This window comes from Oncorhynchus nerka, linkage group LG8, assembly GCF_034236695.1.
Source record: "Oncorhynchus nerka isolate Pitt River linkage group LG8, Oner_Uvic_2.0, whole genome shotgun sequence".
In the NCBI taxonomy this organism is placed as follows: Eukaryota; Metazoa; Chordata; class Actinopteri; order Salmoniformes; family Salmonidae; genus Oncorhynchus; species Oncorhynchus nerka.
Genome location: NC_088403.1, coordinates 38,997,047 through 39,017,078, shown reverse-complemented (window position 1 = coordinate 39,017,078; position 20,032 = coordinate 38,997,047). Strand labels below are relative to the sequence as shown.

Here is a 20,032-nt window from a genome sequence, read left to right as displayed (position 1 = left end):
ACCTGGAATATGTTGTACTTGACATGACTGATCTCAATGTAGGTGTTCTCTGCTGCTGGTCTGTTTTGGAGCAGGGATTTAAACCTGTATGAAATAATTAAAGAAAGGTGGGGAAGACAAGTTGTCAGAAAACAAAAGGAGCATGTCGTAGTCTGCATTAGTGACATGTGACCAGTGCTGTACTGGTAAACACCTTCTTCTATTTTGCATGAGCATCTTTTGCAGAAAAATGCATTGAAAGTATAGGGAGCGTTACTTTATTCACCGCCAACAACGATCAGCAGTTTACCCACCAATTTTTGCATATGACATGTCTTTGTCACTCTTATGAACATATATAACCTAACATGCATGGGGGGTGAAATAATTGATTTATAACCACCTCTGAAAAAACATTGTTAGAAAAAATAGTTTGGGGGCATTCTAATTGTTCAAGCATTATTTTTCTCTATTTTTTTTAATAAAAATGTTTTATTGTTCAATTCCAACATACAAGTATTTCACAGATAATCATGTTCAAGCATTTTTCATCACCTGGCTGAAGCAGTAAATAACAGGACTTTATGTGCATAGAAGGGTTTTTCTTCCACCAGAAACGTTACATCAGACATCTCCTTGTTGTTGAGGAAGTGGGGGTCTGAAAGAAGTGAAGGATAATTACAATATTTGTCCACTTTTAACACTGTGTTATATTTATCTCTATTGTTACTCAGTTAGTTTTTAACAAAGAAAATGTAGAGACATTTGTGAAATAAATTTGACATAAATTTGTATTCATCCATCTTGACTACTTGTCCAATTTGACCTGCATGTGACATTTTACTAATTACTCAGAATGGCATAGGCTGGACAGATATGCTAGCAGGATACTTAAATGGCATCCCACATAATCTCCCGTAGAGAGTATTCTAACTAAGCATATCTATGACCACAAAGCTTTACTGGATTGAAGCCTCCTGTATTCATATGAATCTAACAGATGGTATGGTAATATCAGCTACTGAGCTACTCAGCTACAGCATGCAGCTTTGGGAGCAACCTAAATGAAGCTATTTAGCAAACTGTTTTTCAAATGGAATAATTACGCTCATCTCATTGCTGTTCCAAAGAGCATCTTAATTCTTCATCCTCAAAGCAAGCTTTCATTTATTGATGACACCCTCAAGACCTTTATAGGTGTAATTACAAAATTACATTGTAGCAAATGCTGACTTTTATTAACAACGCTGAACATATTAGATCAAGGTCAAGTAACTAGAACACATCAACACCAGCCCATCGATAATTCAAAATCTATATGTATTTGTGTTTGTGCTAGAGACACAAACACAAATGTGTGGAATACAACTTGAACTGCCAACGTACAGTATAGCAGAACAATAATTTTCAAGCTTTAGTTTTCAAGCTTCCATTTCATTCTACACTGTTAAAGATGAATGAAGATAACTTATTATTATTATTATTTCTATAGGGCCACTCCTCCATCCCATCACATGTAAGCACATTTTAGAGGCACCACAAACACAAAGAGGGAGGCAAGTAACGGTTGCTTCTGCTGCCTTTCTGAACATGCATGGCGTGGGTGCAAACCGTTTCCACTCAGGAGCAACATCTTCCTTTGCTCACCAAGTCTCGAGGTCTGCTTCCTCCTGATCTCAGTGAGTTTGGGGATAGGGAAGGGCCCATAGCACTGGGAGAAAATCACAGACAGCTGGCTGATCACCTCATTCTGCAGGCCAGGCAAAGAGGAAGATGAGAAGACATAAATGGACATGGGAAATGTTTGGAAAAAGGGCAGTTATGTACTGCTGTAAGAAGAGTTATTAAAACCTGTTGCAACTCTAGGGGCAGTATTTTCATTTTTGGAAAAAAAACGTTCCTGTTTTAAACGGGACATTTTGTCAAGATGCTAGAATATGCATATAATTGACAGCTTTGGATAGAAAACTCTCTAACGTTTCCAAAACTGTAAATATATTGTCTGTGAGTATAACAGAACTGATGTTGCAGGCGAAAGCCTGAGAAAAATCCAATCCGGAAGTGCCCCAGGTTTTGAAAGCGCTGCGTTCCAATGAGTCCCTATTCAGCTGTGAATATGCCATCAACGAGCTTACGCTTTTTACGTATTCCCCAAGGTGTCTACAGCATTGTGACGTAGTTTTACGCATTTCTGTTGAAGAATAGCCGTAGGCGGCCACATTGCGTAAGTGGTCACATGGTGGCTCCGAGACAGATTCTCGCATAAAATACAGAGGTAGCCATTACTCCAATCGGTCCTACTGAATAACTAATTGTCCCGACGGATATATTATCGAATAGATATTAGAAAAACACCTTGAGGATTGATTATAAACAACGTTTGCCATGTTTCTGTCTATATTACGGAGCTAATTTGGAATATTTTTTGCCATTTTCGTGACTGAAATTTCCGGTCGATTTCTCAGCGAAACGTAAAGAACAAACGGAGCTATTTCGCCTACAAAAATAATATTTGTGGAAAAAATGAACTTTGGCTGTCTACCTGGGAGTCTCGTGAGTGAAAACATCTGAAGTTCATCAAAGGTAAACGATTTAATTTGATTGCTTTTCTGATTTTCGTGACAAGGTTACCTGCTGCTAGCAAGGCATAATGCTATGCTAGGCTATCGATAAACTTACACAAATGCTTGTCTAGCTTTGGCTGTAAAGCATATTTTGAAAATCTGAGATGACAGGGTGATTAACAAAAGGCTAAGCTGTGTCTCAATATATTTAATTTGTGATTTTCATGAATAGGAATATTTTCTAGGGATATTTATGTCCGTTGCGTTATGCTAATTAGGTTCAGGCGTTATGCCGTTGCGTCATGCTAATTAGTTTACGCTCCCGCATGCGGGTTTGGGAGTCACAAGAAGTTTTAAATAGAAGGCCATAGAGGTGAATGTTTTGCAATTCATGCATGAATATAATGATACAGATTGAAGAACATATCAAAGCTGCTACATACAATACCAGTCAAATGTTTGGACACACCTAATCACTCAAGGGTTTTTCTTTATTTTTACTATATTCGACATTGTAGAATAATAGTGAAGATATCAAACTTATGAAATAACACACATGGAATCATGTAGTAACCAAAAAAGTGCTAAACAAATCAAAACATGTTTTATATTTGACATTCTTCAAAGTAGCTAACCTTTGCCTTGATGACAGCATTGTACACTCTTGGCATTCTCTCAACCAGCTTCACCTGGAATGCTTTTCTAACAGTCTTGAAGGAGTTCCCACATATGCTGAGCACTTGTTGGCTGCTTTTCCTTCACTCTACGGTCCAACTCATCCCAAACCATCTCAATTGAACTGTCGTTTCTCTTTGCTTATTTGAGAAGTTCTTGACAAAATATGGACTTGGTATTCTTACAATGTAGAAAATAGTAAAAAGAAAGAAAAACCCTTGAATGAGTTGGTGTGTCCAAACTTTTGACTGGTAATGTACATTGGGAAAAAATATATGTAAAAAGTATATCATACGAAGATGCAAATTAAGAAAAGTCAGAAAGTAAATGATTGAGACAGACTTGCAACAGGACAATATTGGAATTTGTACTGTAAAAAAGCAAGTGATGGGTAAGAAAAACAAGAAATGTTAATAGAAACATGTGCCATGAAAGGAGGTAGGACCCTAAGTTTTTCCTGGCCACGTGACCTACAGGAAAAAGTCAGACTGCACAGGACTAGTGACTGGAATTTTTCCTGGTCACATGGACACAAAACGGGAACATTTTATATAAAACATTTTGTAAACTAAAAATGAAAAGGAACGTTTCTTATTGGAAAAGTCCACGTAGTCCTTCCCTGTTTCAGTCTGTTTTCTTCTGTTTGGTCCCTAATGAACATGACCACGGTGGACAGGGAATTCCAGAGCCTTAAATTGGGGAGGACACACAATCATATCACCTTGCTGGCATGGAGGATCTGGAACATAAGTGGCAGGCCATGGGTGATGAGCTCCGCAGTGTACTCTTCCTCCTGGATGCAGCTGAAGTCCTTGAGCAGACCCTGGATCAGTGGGCGCCGGTGCTGCAGGAAACAGGTGCGCAGAGACTCCAGCCAAGTGTGCATGGTCCAGGGGACACCTGGGAAGACCAGCAGCAATCAATAAATAACAAAATAGTAAATACTGTAGCTGCTAGCTACTACACCAGCAGGAAAAGCAATTAGATCAAAAATGGCTAACGCACTGACCATGCCTGCCTCACTCTATAATGGTGATGGATGAGCTTAAAGTGCAGCTGTTGCTGTCTGTGGTGTATATGGAGTGGTGGTGCAGTTTTTCCATTGGCCCTCAGTTGTGGATATCTATGGTGGTCTTGTACAGTCCATGGACTCACCTAATCAGTGAATGTGTACTATACTGTATAATGGCAGTGCATTAGCATTATTTTGATAGGTGATGATTGCCACGCGCAGCATAAACACAGCTCCCAGCAGTTGAAACCGGCACACGTATAATTACAACCAATTAGCAAGTCGGAAATGTCAGAGTTTCCTAGTTCCGACTAGCACTTGGATGCGGTATCAGACCTGGGTCAAATCCATACATCAAACACTTTCAAATACTTGATGTACACCTGATTAAGCTGCATTTTTGGGACTGTTCCATTCGCTCCATTTTACCAAAACAAGTCTAGTGCACTTTAAGTTTTTGAAAGTGTTTGACATATAGTGTTTGGTGAGTGTATGTTAACTCTGACCTAAACTGCGGATGTCTATGGTGATGTCCACATGGCCGTGCTCAGTGCTATGGTACATGGCCTCTCTCAGGGCCCTCAGTTTGGCCTTTCCTGTTCGTTGGAGGGTCCCGACGTCCTGGGGAGGTTTCTTCTCCCCGGGCACCGAGCTCTTGGCCAGGATCTCCTCCAGGGAGAGGACGTCCTTTTCTTTCTCTTCATGAGACAGAAGCTTCCGGAACACATTTCTAAAAGGGGGAGGTTTGTAATGTTGGATTTATATTATAACTCACACACCTATCATTCTACCAGATGCAAGGAGAAAAACGGTAAGCTGAGTAGAAAAGAAACCCCAACACACGGGTGATCTTTAAAACCTCTTCGGGCTAGGGGGCAGTATTTTCACGTCCAGATGAAAAGCATGCCCAAAGTGAACTGCCTGCTACTCAGGCCCAGAAGCTAGGATGTGCATATAATTAGATTTAGATAGAAAACACTAAAGTTTGTAAAACTGTTAAAATAATGTCTGTGAGTATAACACAACTTATATGGCAGGCGAAAACCTGAGAAAAATCCATCCAGGATAAAAACATTTTAGGTAACTGTGGTTTCCATGCGTTTTCTATGGGAACCTAGATTTCTGTGGCAATTGGTTGTAGTTCCTATTGCTTCCACTAGATGTCAACCGTCTTTAGAAATTGGCTGATGTTTTTCTTTAGAGAAAAGAAGAAGTATGGTTGTTCAGAACGAGGGTCTAGCCTGGTGTCCTTTTTTTGTTTGGTGCGCGCGACCTGAAGCTCGCTACACTTTCATTTTAGCGGCAATTGAACACAGTTTATTCCGTCTTAAATTTGATTGATTATTTACATTTAAAAATACCTAAAGATGGATTAGAAACATTTTCGAAATAAGTTTACAGGTATGTATTAGATTATTTGTAGTCATGTTGGTCGAGTTGGAACCGGTGTTTTTCTGAATCAAGCGGGCCAAATAAATTGACATTTTGGGAATATAGCGATAGAACTTATCGAACTAAAGGACCGTTGATGATGTTTATGAATGTCATGTGTTTGTTTTGTGGGGTGCTATCCTCAGATAATCGCATGGTTTGCTTTCGCCATAAAGCCTTTCTGAAATCTGACACGTTGCCTGGATTAACAACAAGTGTAGCTTTAATTTGATGTATTGCATGTGTGGAGGAAAATGTTATATTTCGAATAAAAAAAAATGAATTTTGCGCTCTGCAATTTCACTGGATGTTGTCGAAATGTTGCGCTAGCTGTAACCTGTAACAGGTTTTAATGCTCCACAGATTTAATGGATCTTTTCTCCAATGTTTCAGTCCCAATATAACTTCATCAGGAACACTCCAGTGTGTTGGAGTTTCTTTTCTAGGCCGAGGATGCGTGACGATATCTAACCTCCCGTTCCGCCCCTGTCCCGCCCTTGTCTCACCCTCCAGAACACCAGAGCTAAACAACAATCACATTCTGCATGTGTTAGCTGTCAAACTCAAACATAAAGGTCAAGTGATCATTACAGTATAACCCAGCTACCTGGGACGTGGAAATTTCAACATTCTCTTCATAATTGGGTCACAAATTATATACTGTAGACTTAATGAGAATTTGTACCGCTATGAACAACAAAATTGGAAAAACACCCTACAATTAGTTAAAATCCTTTTTTAAAGGTATGGCCGGTATGTATGGCTTGTACACTCTTAGAAAAAAGGGTTCCAAAATGATTCTTTGCAGAGGGATGGAGTTCTACCAAGAATAGTTTTCATCTGAAAAAACACTTTTGGAATTAAGGGATATTTGCCTATAGTTTGGAAGGCAAGAAGGATTCTTTGTAAGGCAAGAAGGGTTCTACATAGAACCCTTCTAAAGCCGGGTGAATACTACACAAAATATCGCTGAGCCTCTCTTAGTAATGACTGTCTTTCCTGTAATTTTTTGTCTTGCCAACATAGTGGTGCGCACACTAAACGATCTGTCACAGACTGGGTGTCACATACTACAAGATTCTTCACTTGGTCCTGAGGATTCTCGATACCATGCTATAGCACGAAAACAAAACAGGAGTTTGTCACGAGCCAGACAGTGGCAAAACAAATATGGAGTTTGACAGTGAAGAGCAGCTGGCCAGAAAAAGAAGACATTTGGGGTGAGGCCATGGTTGGTGAGACGAAGACAGTTTGGGTTGTATGTTCTGCAGAGAGAGTTGGAGGAAAGTAATGCCCAATCAACACAGCTAGCTAGCGTACTAATTGATGTTTTTCATACAGTGCATGTAGTATGTCTTAATATCACTTACATAACCAATGAAGGGTTGTTATTGTTTTGTTGTTGTTATGGCTGTAGCACCAATACAAATTCATAAGAATTATTGTTGCATGGAAATAGAATGATCTGATTCAGGATATTTAGCTCTAATAAATAGGGCTACATTGTGCTCTGCCTTCACCTATAGGCTCCACCCCCGATAATAGATGCATGATAGGACAGGGTTCAGGGAGCTGCAGCGGATGACCTCAGACACATTTGATTTCCTGCTGGGGATGGTGAGACTCATCAGAATGCAGGACTCCAAGATGAGACCATTTTTTGGCAATGGGTGGGTAGGCCTATATCATAACAATTTTACATGATTGTTTTGTTTTGTTTTCTAAATGTTTGTCTTTTTCATGAAGAATCCCACAGATTCCAGTATAGGATTGTGTGCACTGTGTCCAAGATTTTTATGGAGACCTGTGAAGCCCTCCATCGGGTCATGAAGGAAGAATTCCTGAAGGTAGGCCTTGGTCACCACACAGGACTGTAGACATGAAGCTGTATTTTAAATCCCACAACACAAATATCTGTTTTTCATTTAACTAACAAACTATAGTTTTGGCAAGTCGGTTGTGCATGACAAGTACTTTTTCCAACAATTGTTTACAGACAGATTATTTCACTTAAAATTCACTGTATCCCAATTCCAGTGCGTTAGAAGTTTACATACACTAAGTTGACTGTGCCTTTAAACAGCTTGGAAAATTCCAGAAAAGAATGTAATGGCTTTAGAAGCTTCTGATGGGCTAATTGACATCATTTGAGTAAATTGGAGGTGTGCCTGTGGATGTATTTCAAGGCCTACATTCAAACTCGGTGCCTCTTTGCTTGACATCATTGGAAAAAAAAAGAAATCCGTCAAGACCTCAGAAAGAAATTGTGGACTTCCACAAGTCTGGTTCATCCTTGGGAGCAATTTCCAAATGCCTGAAGGTACCATGTTCATCTGTACAAAAAATAGTACACAAATATAAACACCATGGGACCACGCAGCAGTCACACCGCTCAGGAAGGAGACGCGTTCTGTCTCCTAGAGATTAATTTACTTTGGTGTGAAAAGTGCAAATCAATCCCAGAACAACAGCAAGGACCTTGTGAAGATGCTGGAGGAAACAGGTACAAACGTATCTATATCCACAGTAAAACGAGTCCTATATCGACATAACCTGAAAGGCCGCTCAGCAAGGAAGAAGCCACTGCTCCAAAACCACCATAAAAAAGACAGAGTACGGTTTGCAACTGCACATGGGGACAAAGATCGTAAAAGTAAAAATAGTAAAATAAATAACAATAAAAATAACAATAATGAGGCTATAGCCTACTGGTACCAAGTCAATGTACAGGTTAGTCAAGTTATTTTTCATATGTTGGTAGGGGTAAAGTATCTATGCATAGATAATAAACATAAATTAGCAGTAGTGTAAAAACAAAGGGAGGGGGGGGTGTCAATTCAAATAGTCCAGTTGGCCATTTGAATAATTCAGCAGTCCTTTTGGTCCTTGTTGGAGGAAATTATAGTTGATGATTAATTATGTATACATTTAAATTAGAACCATTTCTTTTAATACTATTATGTTATGGTATGAAATGTATGGGTTCTTGGTTAAACTAGGACTGAAAATGTAAGTAAAATGAATTAATTGTCTGTACTTTGCGGGTTTAAGGGAGAGGGATGGCATATCTCTTTAGACAGATAAAAATGTTTGTTTGTTCCATTAGTGGAGAAGAGTATATCTTTTAGACAGATTGGAATGTTTGTTTTATGAGGGGAGTAGAAGACAATCTCCAGACCTGAAGACACTGCGCTATTGTGTGGATCGGAGAGAGTGTGAGAAACTGATGACGTCATTTTATGTTCTCTCTTTAAAATGTAATGTTCTTTGTATTTTGGGTCAGTACTCTCTTGAATTAAACGCTGTTACCTGACTTAAGACCGGGGCTCTGTCCATTTCTTATAAAAATATTGGGTCTTACAATCCCATAGAATGCATTGACAGAGTATTTAATTCAGATTGGGAAATAATACAGAGGAATTTAGAATTCCTTTAACAGACCTAGACTTGATGCTCCTGTAACGCTTGCCATGGGGTAGCAGAGAGAACAGTCTATGACTTGGGTGACTGGAGTCTGACAATTTTCTGGTTCTTCCTCTGACACCGCCTAGTCTATAGGTCATGGATGGTAAGGAAGCTTGGCAACAGTGATGTACTGGGCCATATGCACTACCCTCTGTAGCGCCTTATGGCAGATGCCGAGCAGTTGCCAAACCAGGCGGTGATGCAACCGGTCAGTATACTCTCAATAGTGCAGCTGTATGACTTTTTGAGGATCTGGGGACCCATGACAAATCTTTTCAGTCTCCTGGGGGGTGAAAGGTGTTTGTGTGCCCTCTTCACGGCTGTGTTGGTGTGTTTGGACCATGACAGTTTGTTGGTGATGTAGACACCAAGGATCTCAAAAATCTTGACCCGCTCAAATACATCCCCGTCAATGACAATGGGGGCCTGTTCGGCCCTCCTTTCCCTGTAGTCCACAATCAGCTCCTTTGTCTTGCTCACATTGAGGGAGAGGTTGTTGTCCTGGCACCACACTGCCAAGTCTTTGACCTCCTCCCTATAGGGTCTCATCGTTGCCGGTGATCAGGCCTACTACTGTTGTGTCGTCAGCAAACTTAATGATGGTGTTGGAGTCTTGCCTGGCCATGCAGTCATGTATGTACATGGAGAACAGGAAGGGACTAAGCACGCACCCCTGAGGGGCACCTGTGTTGAGGATCAGTGTGGCAGATGTGTTGTTTCCTACCCTTACCACCTGGGGGCTGCCCATCAGGAAGTCCATGATCCAGTTGCAAAGGGAGGTGTTTAGTCCCAAGGTCCTTAGCTTAGTGATGAGCTTTGTGGGCACAATAGTGTTGACCACTGAGGTGTAGTCAATGAACACAGGACAGCCGCTTGAACATAAACTTAAAAAATAATAAAAATTTGTTTTTGGGCTAAAATGCTGTCTCGAACATGTGAAATTTCATGTGCCTAAACTTGTATGCCATCTGTAAATACGAATACAATTTTAAAATTACAAGCCTAGTTGGTTAATAAGCCAACCTTCCCGCTAGCCATTATTGGCTGTGATTTTTTTTAAATTTATTTGATTTCACCTTTATTTAACCAGGTAGGCAAGTTGAGAACAAGTTCTCATTTACAATTGCGACCTGGCCAAGATAAAGCAAAGCAGTTCGACAGATACAACGACACAGAGTTACACATGGAGTAAAAGAAACATACAGTCAATAATACAGTATAAACAAGTCTATATACAGTGTGAGCAAATGAGGTGAGATGGGAGAAAAGGCAAAAAAGGCCATGGTGGCAAAGTAAATACAATATAGCAAGTAAAACACTGGAATGGTAGTTTTGCAATGGAAGAATGTGCAAAGTAGAAATAAAAATAATGGGGTGCAAAGGAGCTAAATAAATAAAATAAATACAGTTGGGAAAGAGGTAGTTGTTTGGGCTAAATTATAGGTGGGCTATGTACAGGTGCAGTAATCTGTGAGCTGCTCTGACAGTTGGTGCTTAAAGCTAGTGAGGGAGATAAGTGTTTCCAGTTTCAGAGATTTTTGTAGTTTGTTCCAGTCATTGGCAGCAGGGAACTGGAAGGAGAGGCGGCCAAAGAAAGAATTGGTTTTGGGGGTGACTAGAGAGATATACCTGCTGGAGCGTGTGCTACAGGTGGGAGATGCTATGGTGACCAGCGAGCTGAGATAAGGGGGGACTTTACCTAGCAGGGTCTTGTAGATGACATGGAGCCAGTGGGTTTGGCGACAAGTATGAAGCGAGGGCCAGCCAACGAGAGCGTACAGGTCGCAATGGTGGGTAGTATATGGGGCTTTGGTGACAAAACGGATTGCACTGTGATATACTGCATCCAATTTGTTGAGTAGGGTATTGGAGGCTATTTTGTAAATGACATCGCAAAAGTCGAGGATTGGTAGGATGGTCAGTTTTACAAGGGTATGTTTGGCAGCATGAGTGAAGGGGTGGGCTGGCCATGCCGAGATATGAGTTTGGATTGGTCTGCCTTATAGCACGCTTCTGTCTATTTGAACTGGTCAGTATGTTGGTAATCCTGTCTAACGCTGTTTTTTTAAGCGTTCATCCACGCATACGGGTAAGAGTCTAGCTACATTTTCATATATTATATTTCTAATTTTGTCAGAAAGTTGTTTAAATTGCAAATTAAAGCTTGCTGTTAGCTAGCTAGCTATTGTTTTATTCTTCTTTTTTTCTAGAGGGTGGATCAGCTTAATATTGCGGAAAGAATGTTGCTTCCAATGTAATTGTCTGCATCATTTCCAATCCCCCATATTTTTGTGGTAAATATATATATCCATACACGCATGCATATATATACACATATATACATACACATAACTATATAGACATACATACTTTTTAAAAGAATATACCTTTATTATTATTCCCCGCAAACCCTACCGCCGATCCCCCAATTGAAGTAAACTAATAAACACTTCTGCTTCTACCTTCAATCCATACATCTTATACACATTCTACAGGCACAGTCTACTTTACAATAGTTCTCTCTTGTTTGTTCTTAGTCCTTCCTCTATTTCTCATGTCCATCCAGTTTGATTTCTATTTGTAACTATGCTATTTCACAAAAGTTCCGAACCCATATACATTTTACAGATCCAGTATGCTTAAAATTGTTTATCTTGTTATAGGCCCACCCTTCAGCTCCATTCAACCCCTCCCAGCTGTCTCTCAACATTATCCATTTCGGATTTCTACTTTCCATATATTTTTCAACTGTGCGGTGATGCTTCACAAAAGATTTTGAACCTTCCTATTCTCATAGCTTCTACAGATTGTAAATGAAAAATAAAACATTTAGCTAAAATAATTATTATATTGTTGATTGATTGATTGACTATGGCTTTTCAAATCACCCAGTATTGCTATCTGTAGTGTTAGTTTTAGGCAAATGTTGCAATTCTTCAGCCATTCCTGGACCTGTGGGGTTAATGCGGTAATCGGGGGGAAGCAGTAACATATAACAAACCTCGTTCACTCTCCTCAGGACTTTAAATGGCTCCACAAACCGCAGACCCAGCTTCCGTCAGGGCAGGCGGAGGGGCAGGTTTCGGGTCGAGAGCCAGACCCGTCCCCCGGTGTGAACACCACACTGCGGTGGCGGTCTGCATTCTCTTTTTGACACGGTGAACACAGACACGGACAGCTTCCCATGTCTCCTCTATGCATCTGAACCAGTCGTCCACCGCAGGAGCCTCAGTCTGACTCTGATGCCAAGGCGCTAGAACCGGCTGGTACCCCAGTATGCACTGGAAGGGAGAGAGGTTAGTGGAGGAGCGGCTAAGCGAGTTCTGTGCCATCTTGGCCCAGGGCACGAACGCTGCCCACTCCCCTGGCCGGTCCTGGCAATAGGACATCAGAAACCTGCCCACATCCTGGTTTACTCTCTCCACCTGCCCATTACTCTCGGGGTGAAACCCTGAAGTAAGGCTGACCGAGACCCCCAGACGTTCCTTGAACGCCTTCCAGACCCTAGACGTGAACTGGGAACCTCGATCAGACACTATATCCTCAGGCACCCCGTAGTGCCGGAAGACGTGCCTAAACAAAGCCTCCGCAGTCTGTAGGGCCGTAGGGAGACCGGGCAGAGGGAGGAGACGACAGGACTTAGAGAAATGATCCACAACGACTAGGATCGCGGTGTTACCCAGTGAAGGTGGAAGATCAGTCAGAAAATCCACTGACAGGTGCGACCAAGGCCGCTGTGGAATGGGTAAGGGGTGTAGCTTACCTCTGAGCAGGTGCCTAGGAGCCTTACACTGGGCGCACACCGAACAGGAGGACACTTCTCACCCCCCCCCCCTTAAAATATTTAGATGCACTATTGTAAAGTGGCTGTTCCACTGGATGTCTTAAGGTGAACGCACCAATTTGTAAGTCGCTCTGGATAAGAGCGTCTGCTAAATGACTTAAATGTAAATGTAAATGACACATAAACCCTCACGTCATTAGCCAAGGTAGGCCACCAGTACCTCCCGCTCAAACAGCGCACTGTCCGACCGATCCCAGGATGATCAGAGAAGGGTGATGTGTGGGCCCAATAGATAAACCGGTCACGAACAGCAGACCGGACGTACAGACGCCCAGCGGGACACTGGAGGGGAGCGGGCTCTGCACGTAACGCCTGCTCAATGTCCGTGTCCAGCTCCCACACTACCGGCGCCACCAGGCACAAGGAGGGGGGAGTATGGGAGTGGGCTCCATGGGGCACTCCTCTGTGTCATACAGTCAGGACAATGCGTCTGACTTCACATTCTGGTAGCCTGGTCTGTAGGAAAGGGTAAACACAAAACGGGTCAAAAACATGGCCCACCTTGCCTGCCGAGGGTTCAGTCTCCTCGCTGCTCGGATGCTTCCTGCAACACTAACTCAAAAAAGTTCTGGGACACTGTAAAGTCCATGGAGAATAAGAACACCTCCTCCCAGCTGCCCACTGCACTGAAGATAGGAAACACTGTCACCACTGATAAATCCACCATAATTGAGAATTTCAATAAGCATTTCTCTACGGCTGGCCATGCTTTCCACCTGGCTACTCCTACCCCGGTCAACAGCACTGCACCCCCCACAGCAACTCGCCCAAGCCTTCCCCATTTCTCCTTCTCCCAAATCCAGTCAGCTGATGTTCTGAAAGAGCTGCAAAATCTGGACCCTTACAAATCAGCCGGGCTAGACAATCTGGACCCTTTCTTTCTAAAATTATCTGCCGAAATTGTTGCCACCCCTATTACTAGCCTGTTCAACCTCTCTGAGATTCCCAAAGATTGGAAAGCAGCTGCGGTCATCCCCCTCTTCAAAGGGGGACACACTCTTGACCCAAACTGCTACAGACCTATGTCTAGTGGTGTGGGGGCTGTGCTTTGGCAAAGTGGGTGGGGTTATATCCTTCCTGTTTGGCCCTGTCCAGGGGTGTCCTCGGATGGGGCCACAGTGTCTCCTGACCCCTCCTGTCTCAGCCTCCAGTATTTATGCTGCAGTAGTTTATGTGTCGGGGGGCTAGGGTCAGTTTGTTATATCTGGAGTACTTCTCCTGTCCTATTCGGTGTCCTGTGTGAATCTAAGTGTGCGTTCTCTAATTCTCTCCTTCTCTCTTTCTTTCTCTCTCTCGGAGGACCTGAGCCCTAGGACCATGCCCCAGGACTACCTGACACGATGACTCCTTGCTGTCCCCAGTCCACCTGGCCATGCTGCTGCTCCAGTTTCAACTGGCCTGGGCCCTAGGACCATGTCCCAGGACTACCTGACATGATGACTCCTTGCTGTCCCCAGTCCACCTGGCCATGCTGCTGCTCCCGTTTCAACTGTTCTGCCTTACTATTATTCGACCATGCTGGTCATTTATGAACATTTGAACATCTTGGCCATGTTCTGTTATAATCTCCACCCGGCACAGCCAGAAGAGGACTGGCCACCCCACATATGCTCTCTCTAATTCTCTCTTTCTTTCTCTCTCTCGGAGGACCTGAGCCCTAGGACCGTGCCCCAGGACTACCTGACATGATGACTCCTTGCTGTCCCCAGTCCACCTGACTGTGCTGTTGCTCCAGTTTCAACTGTTCTGCCTTATTATTATTCGACCATGCTGGTCATTTATGAACATTTGAACATCTTGGCCATGTTCTGTTATAATCTCTACCCGGCACAGCCAGAAGAGGACTGGCCACCCCACATAGCCTGGTTCCTCTCTAGGTTTCTTCCTAGGTTTTGGCCTTTCTAGGGAGTTTTTCCTAGCCACCGTGCTTTTACACCTGCATTGCTTGCTGTTTGGGGTTTTAGGCTGGGTTTCTGTACAGCACTTTGAGATATCAGCTGATGTACGAAGGGCTATATAAATAAATTTGATTTGATTTGATTTGATATATATCCTACCATGCCTTTCTAAGGTCTTCGAAATCCAAGTCAATAAACAGATTACCAACGATTTCGAATCTCACCATACCTTCTCTGCTATGCAATCTGGTTTCAGAGCTGGTCATTGGTGCACCTCATCCACACTCAAGGTCCTAAACGATATCTTAACCGCCATCGATAAGAAAAATTACTGTGCAGCCGTATTAATTGATCTGGCCAAGGCGTTCGACTCTGTCAATCACCACATCCTCATCGGCAGACTCGACAGCCTTGGTTTCTCAAATGATTGCCTCGCCTGGTTCACCAACTACTTCTCTGATAGAGTTCAGTGTGTCAAATCGGAGGGTCTGCTGTCCGGACCTCTGGCAGTCTCTATAGGGGTGCCACAGGGTTCAATTCTTGGACCGACTCTCTTCTCTGTATACATCAATGATGTCGCTCTTGCTGCTGGTGAGTCTCTGATCCACCTCTACGCAGACGACACCATTCTGTATACTTCTGGCCCTTCTTTGGACACTGTGTTAACGACCCTCCAGGCAAGCTTCAATGCTCTTAAATACAAGTAGAACTAAATGCATGCTCTTCAACCGATCGCTACCTGCACCTGCCCGCCTGTCCAACATCACTAATCTGGACGGCTCTGACTTAGAATACGTGGACAACTACAAATACTTAGGTGTCTGGTTAGACTGTAAACTCTCCTTCCAGACCCATATCAAACATCTCCAATCCAAAGTTAAATCTAGAATTGGCTTCCTATTTCGAAACAAAGCATCCCTCACTCATGCTGCCAAACATACCCTTGTAAATCTGACCATCCTACCAATCCTCGACTTTGGCGATGTCATTTACAAAATAGCCTCCGATACCCTACTCAACAAATTGGATGCAGTCTATCACAGTGCAATCTGTTTTGTCACCAAAGCCCCATATACTACCCACCATTGCGACCTGTACACTCTCGTTGGCTGGCCCTCGCTTCATACTCGTCGCCAAACCCACTGGCTCCATGTCATCTACAAGACCCTGCTAGGTAAAGTCCCCCCTTATCCCAGCTCACTGGTCACCATAGCATCTCCCACCTGTAGCACACGCTCCAGCAGGTATATCTCTCTAGTCACCCCCAAAACCAATTCTTTCTTTGGCCGCCTCTCCTTCCAGTTCTCTGCTGCCAATGACTGGAACGAACTACAAAAATCTCTGAAACTGGAAATACTTATCTTCTTCACTAGCTTTAAGAACCAACTGTCAGAGCAGCTCACAGATTACTGCACCTGTACATAGCCCACCTATAATTTAGTCAAAACAACTACCTCTTTCCCTACTGTATTTATTTTATTTATTTTGCTCCTTTGCACCCCATTATTTTTAGTTCTACTTTGCACATTCTTCCACTTCAAATCTTTTTAATTTATTTTACCTTTATTTAACCAGGCAAGTCAGTTAACGTAATGGGGATACATGATCCCCTTTGGGATCACCCCCCATCCCCCCTGAGCTGTAATGTGGCGCAGGGAACGCAAGAAATAATCCTAAAAATATTTAACCTCCACAGAATCGCTTGAAAAATGGCTCAAATGAAAGATAAAGAAGTTATTTATCTACCCAGCGAGTCAGATTTCTAAAATGTTTTACGGCGAAAACATAGCACATATTTATGTCCAACCACCACTGCATACATACCTCATTAGCTTAGCCAAGTAGGAAAAAATATGCAATCAACAAACGCAGGATTAAAAGAAAAATCATTTCACTAACCTTTTGAAATCTTCATCAGATGACAGTAATATAACATGTTACACAGTACATTCATTTTTTTTCAATAATATGCAATATATATCCATAAATCTCTGTTTACAATTATGCATCGTTCAAAAAATGCTACTGCAATGTCAGGAGAAATAAAATAGCTCCGGCAGATAACGTCAGCTAACAAGGAATACACATCATAAACTTTGACTAAATATGCATGTTTTACATATGTATGGCAAGATACACTTCTTCTAAATGCAATCGCTATGTTACAATTATTTTTAACGTTACATTTGGCGTTCACTAGGCTATAATAGAGAGTCGGCGCTCCCATTTAGCATACTGACTCCTCTATCTTGGAGTCGACAGAAACCCAAAATGAAGACATAAATATTCCCTTACCATGGCTGTTCTTCCTTCAGAAGACCTGGAAGGGTTAATACTCACCAAGTTAGCGTTCAGTTTTCAAGTCTGTGTCTTTCCGTTCTCAAACTAGACACTTTTCGGTCGAAATGTATGCAAATTTCAAGTGGATGCGCACCAAAACGTTGAAAGTATACATTATATTTCGAGTAAACTTGTCAAACTATGTTTATAATTAAGCCTTAACATGTTATAAAGGTCTACAGCAATCGTGAGGGCGAACAGAGAAGCACACGTTGTTCAGTCCATCCTGAGGGAAAGAGAGAGAAATTTCCCAGCTCCCATTGGTGAAACTTTTTTTTTGCGTCACCGGGACGTTTGGGCACGCTGAACGTCTCGTGAGCGCGCGATTCTCACAGTTACACGCCTCATCGAAAGCAGGCTTCACGCTGAAGATGTAGAAACTGTTTCCATGGTTATAACTGCTTGGGAAGTGTGTATACGATGACGTTGAAGTGGTGGCAACTTTTTTCATTACAAGAGAGACTTTGGGAGAATGCATGCCCTGAGACTTCTGCTTTACATAGAGACAAAATTTAAACGGTTTTATAAGCTTTAGAATGTTTCCTATTCGATAATAATTTTTATATGCATATATTAGCAACTTTTGACAAAAATGTATCATGGTTTATATGGGTGCCGAATTCCTCCAGAAGGGGCAGTATTCAGGGCTAGCCCCAACATTAAGAACAAATTCTTATTTTCAATGACGGCCTAGGAACAGTGGGTTAACTGCCTGTTCAGGGGCAGAACGACAGATTTGTACCTTGTCAGCTCGGGGGTTTGAACTTGCAACCTTCCGGTTACAAGTCCAATGCTCTAACCACTAGGCTACCCTACCATTCCAGTGTTTTACTTGCTATATTGTATTTACTTTTCCACCATGGCCTTTTTTTGCCTTTACCTCCCTTATCTCACCTCATTTGCTCACATCGTATATAGACTTGTTTATACTGTATTATTGACTGTATGTTTGTTTTACTCCATGTGTAACTCTGTGTCGTTGTATGTGTCGAACTGCTTTGCTTTATCTTAGCCAGGTCGCAATTGTAAATGAGAACTTGTTCTCAACTTGCCTACCTGGTTAAATAAAGGTGAAATAAAAAGAAAGAAAGAAAGAATGTACTCCAGATTGCGGTGGTCAGTCCAGATGAAAAATGGGTGATTAGCCCCCTCATCATCAACCCGTATGGCATGACGGGGTACTCATAATTCCTTGAGGTGGTACTGAACGCAGTCTTCCACTCGTCTCCCTCCCGGATACGCACCAGGTTGTACGCGCTCCTGAGATCTAGTTTCGTGAAGAAGCGCGCCCCGTGCATTGACTCAATCGCCGTGGCGATGAGAGGTAGCTGGTAACTGTACCTCACCATGATTTCATTAAGACCTCGAAAGTTAAAACACGGGCGCAGACCTCCCTCCTTCACAAAAAAGAAACTCAAGGAGGCGGGTGAAGTGGAAGACCGAATGTACCCCTGACGCAGGGATTCAGAGACATATGTCTCCATAGCCGCCGTCTCTGCATGTGACAGGGGATATGTGACTCCTGGGAAGTGCAGCGTCGACCAGGAGATTTATCGCACAATTCCCCTGTCGACGGGGTGGTAATTGAGTATTCTTACAGAAGGCGAGATCCAAATCGGCATATACAGGGAGAATGCGCACGGTGGAGACGTGGTCTGGACTTTCCACCGTAGTAGCACCAATGGAAACCTCTAAACACCTCCCCGAGCACTCGTGACCACCCCCTGAGAGCCCTCTGTTGCCACGAAACAGTGGGATCAGACTAACCAGGGTAGGCCTAAGCACTATGGGAAACGCAGGAGAATCTATAAGGAAGAGATTGATTCCCTCCCTATGACCCTCCTGTGTCACCATGCCCAGTGGCGCAGTGACCTCCCTAATCAACCCGGACCCTAATGGTCGACTGTCTAGGGCGTGAACTGGGAAGGGCATATACACTGTAACAATGGGGATCTCTAATCTATTGGCAAATGATCTGTCGATGAAATTCCCAGCTTCGCCTGAATCGACGAGCGCCTTATGCTGGGAAAACTCAGGAAAAGTAACGTTCAAAAACATGTGGGCAACATAGAGCTCTGGGTGAGTATGGTGCCGGCTCACCTGGGGTGATGCGAGAGTGCCCTGCCTGCTGCCTCGACTCCCAAGAGGAACTTCCCCAGCACCGACCGGCAGTGTGCCCTCTGCGGCCACAGATTGTGCATGAAACGGAACCTCCTCCGGGGTCCCTAAACGCAGCACCTCCCAGCTCCATGGGCGTCAGAGCGTTGGTGCTGGGGGATGGAACTGACAGACCCCGATCTGGACGTCCGCAGGTAGCCAGCGGGTTATCCAACCGAATGGAGAGGTCCACCAGCTGATCTAAAGTGAGGGTGGTGTCCCTGCAGGCCAACTCCCAACGGACATCCTTGCGCAAACTGCAATGATCGTGGTCGATCATGGCCCTGTCGTTCCATCCCACGCCAGCGGCCAGGCAGGCCAGAGCGAACTCCTGGGCGCTCCTCGTCCCCTGCCTCAGATGTACGAGATGTTCAAATCTTGGAAGTGGTCTAGCTCCGCATCTCTTTCTCCCCACACGATGTTGGCCCACTCCAGGGCTCTCCCTGAGAGGCATGAGATGAGGGCGGACACCCTCTCTCAGTCCGAAGGCGCCGGGTGAACGGTTGCTAGGTAGAGCTCCAGTTGTGATAGGAAACCCTGACATTGTGCAGCCGCCCTCTCATAATCCCTAGGGAGTGCCAGACGAATCCCACTGGGACTGGGGGAAAGAGGGGCAAGTAGTGGAGACCTTGGTTGCGCTGGCGGAGGAGCTGGAGGACCTCCCTTT

At 43.4% G+C, this 20,032-nt stretch overlaps 1 protein-coding gene across 1 annotated transcript in view; it reads right to left on the bottom strand.

Annotated features, from left to right (window-relative positions):
• LOC115133264 (ankyrin repeat and BTB/POZ domain-containing protein 3-A-like) overlaps positions 1-20,032 on the bottom strand; it is a 75,156-nt gene that overhangs the window by 14,422 nt on the left and 40,702 nt on the right. Inside the window, exons 5-9 of the mRNA XM_029666320.2 lie at positions 4,737-4,960; positions 3,940-4,118; positions 1,627-1,729; positions 535-637; positions 3-84 (exon numbers count right to left, since the gene is read on the bottom strand). Of these exons, the coding sequence (XP_029522180.2) occupies positions 3-84; positions 535-637; positions 1,627-1,729; positions 3,940-4,118; positions 4,737-4,960 (691 nt within the window). The remainder of the gene's footprint in view (positions 1-2; positions 85-534; positions 638-1,626; positions 1,730-3,939; positions 4,119-4,736; positions 4,961-20,032) is intronic.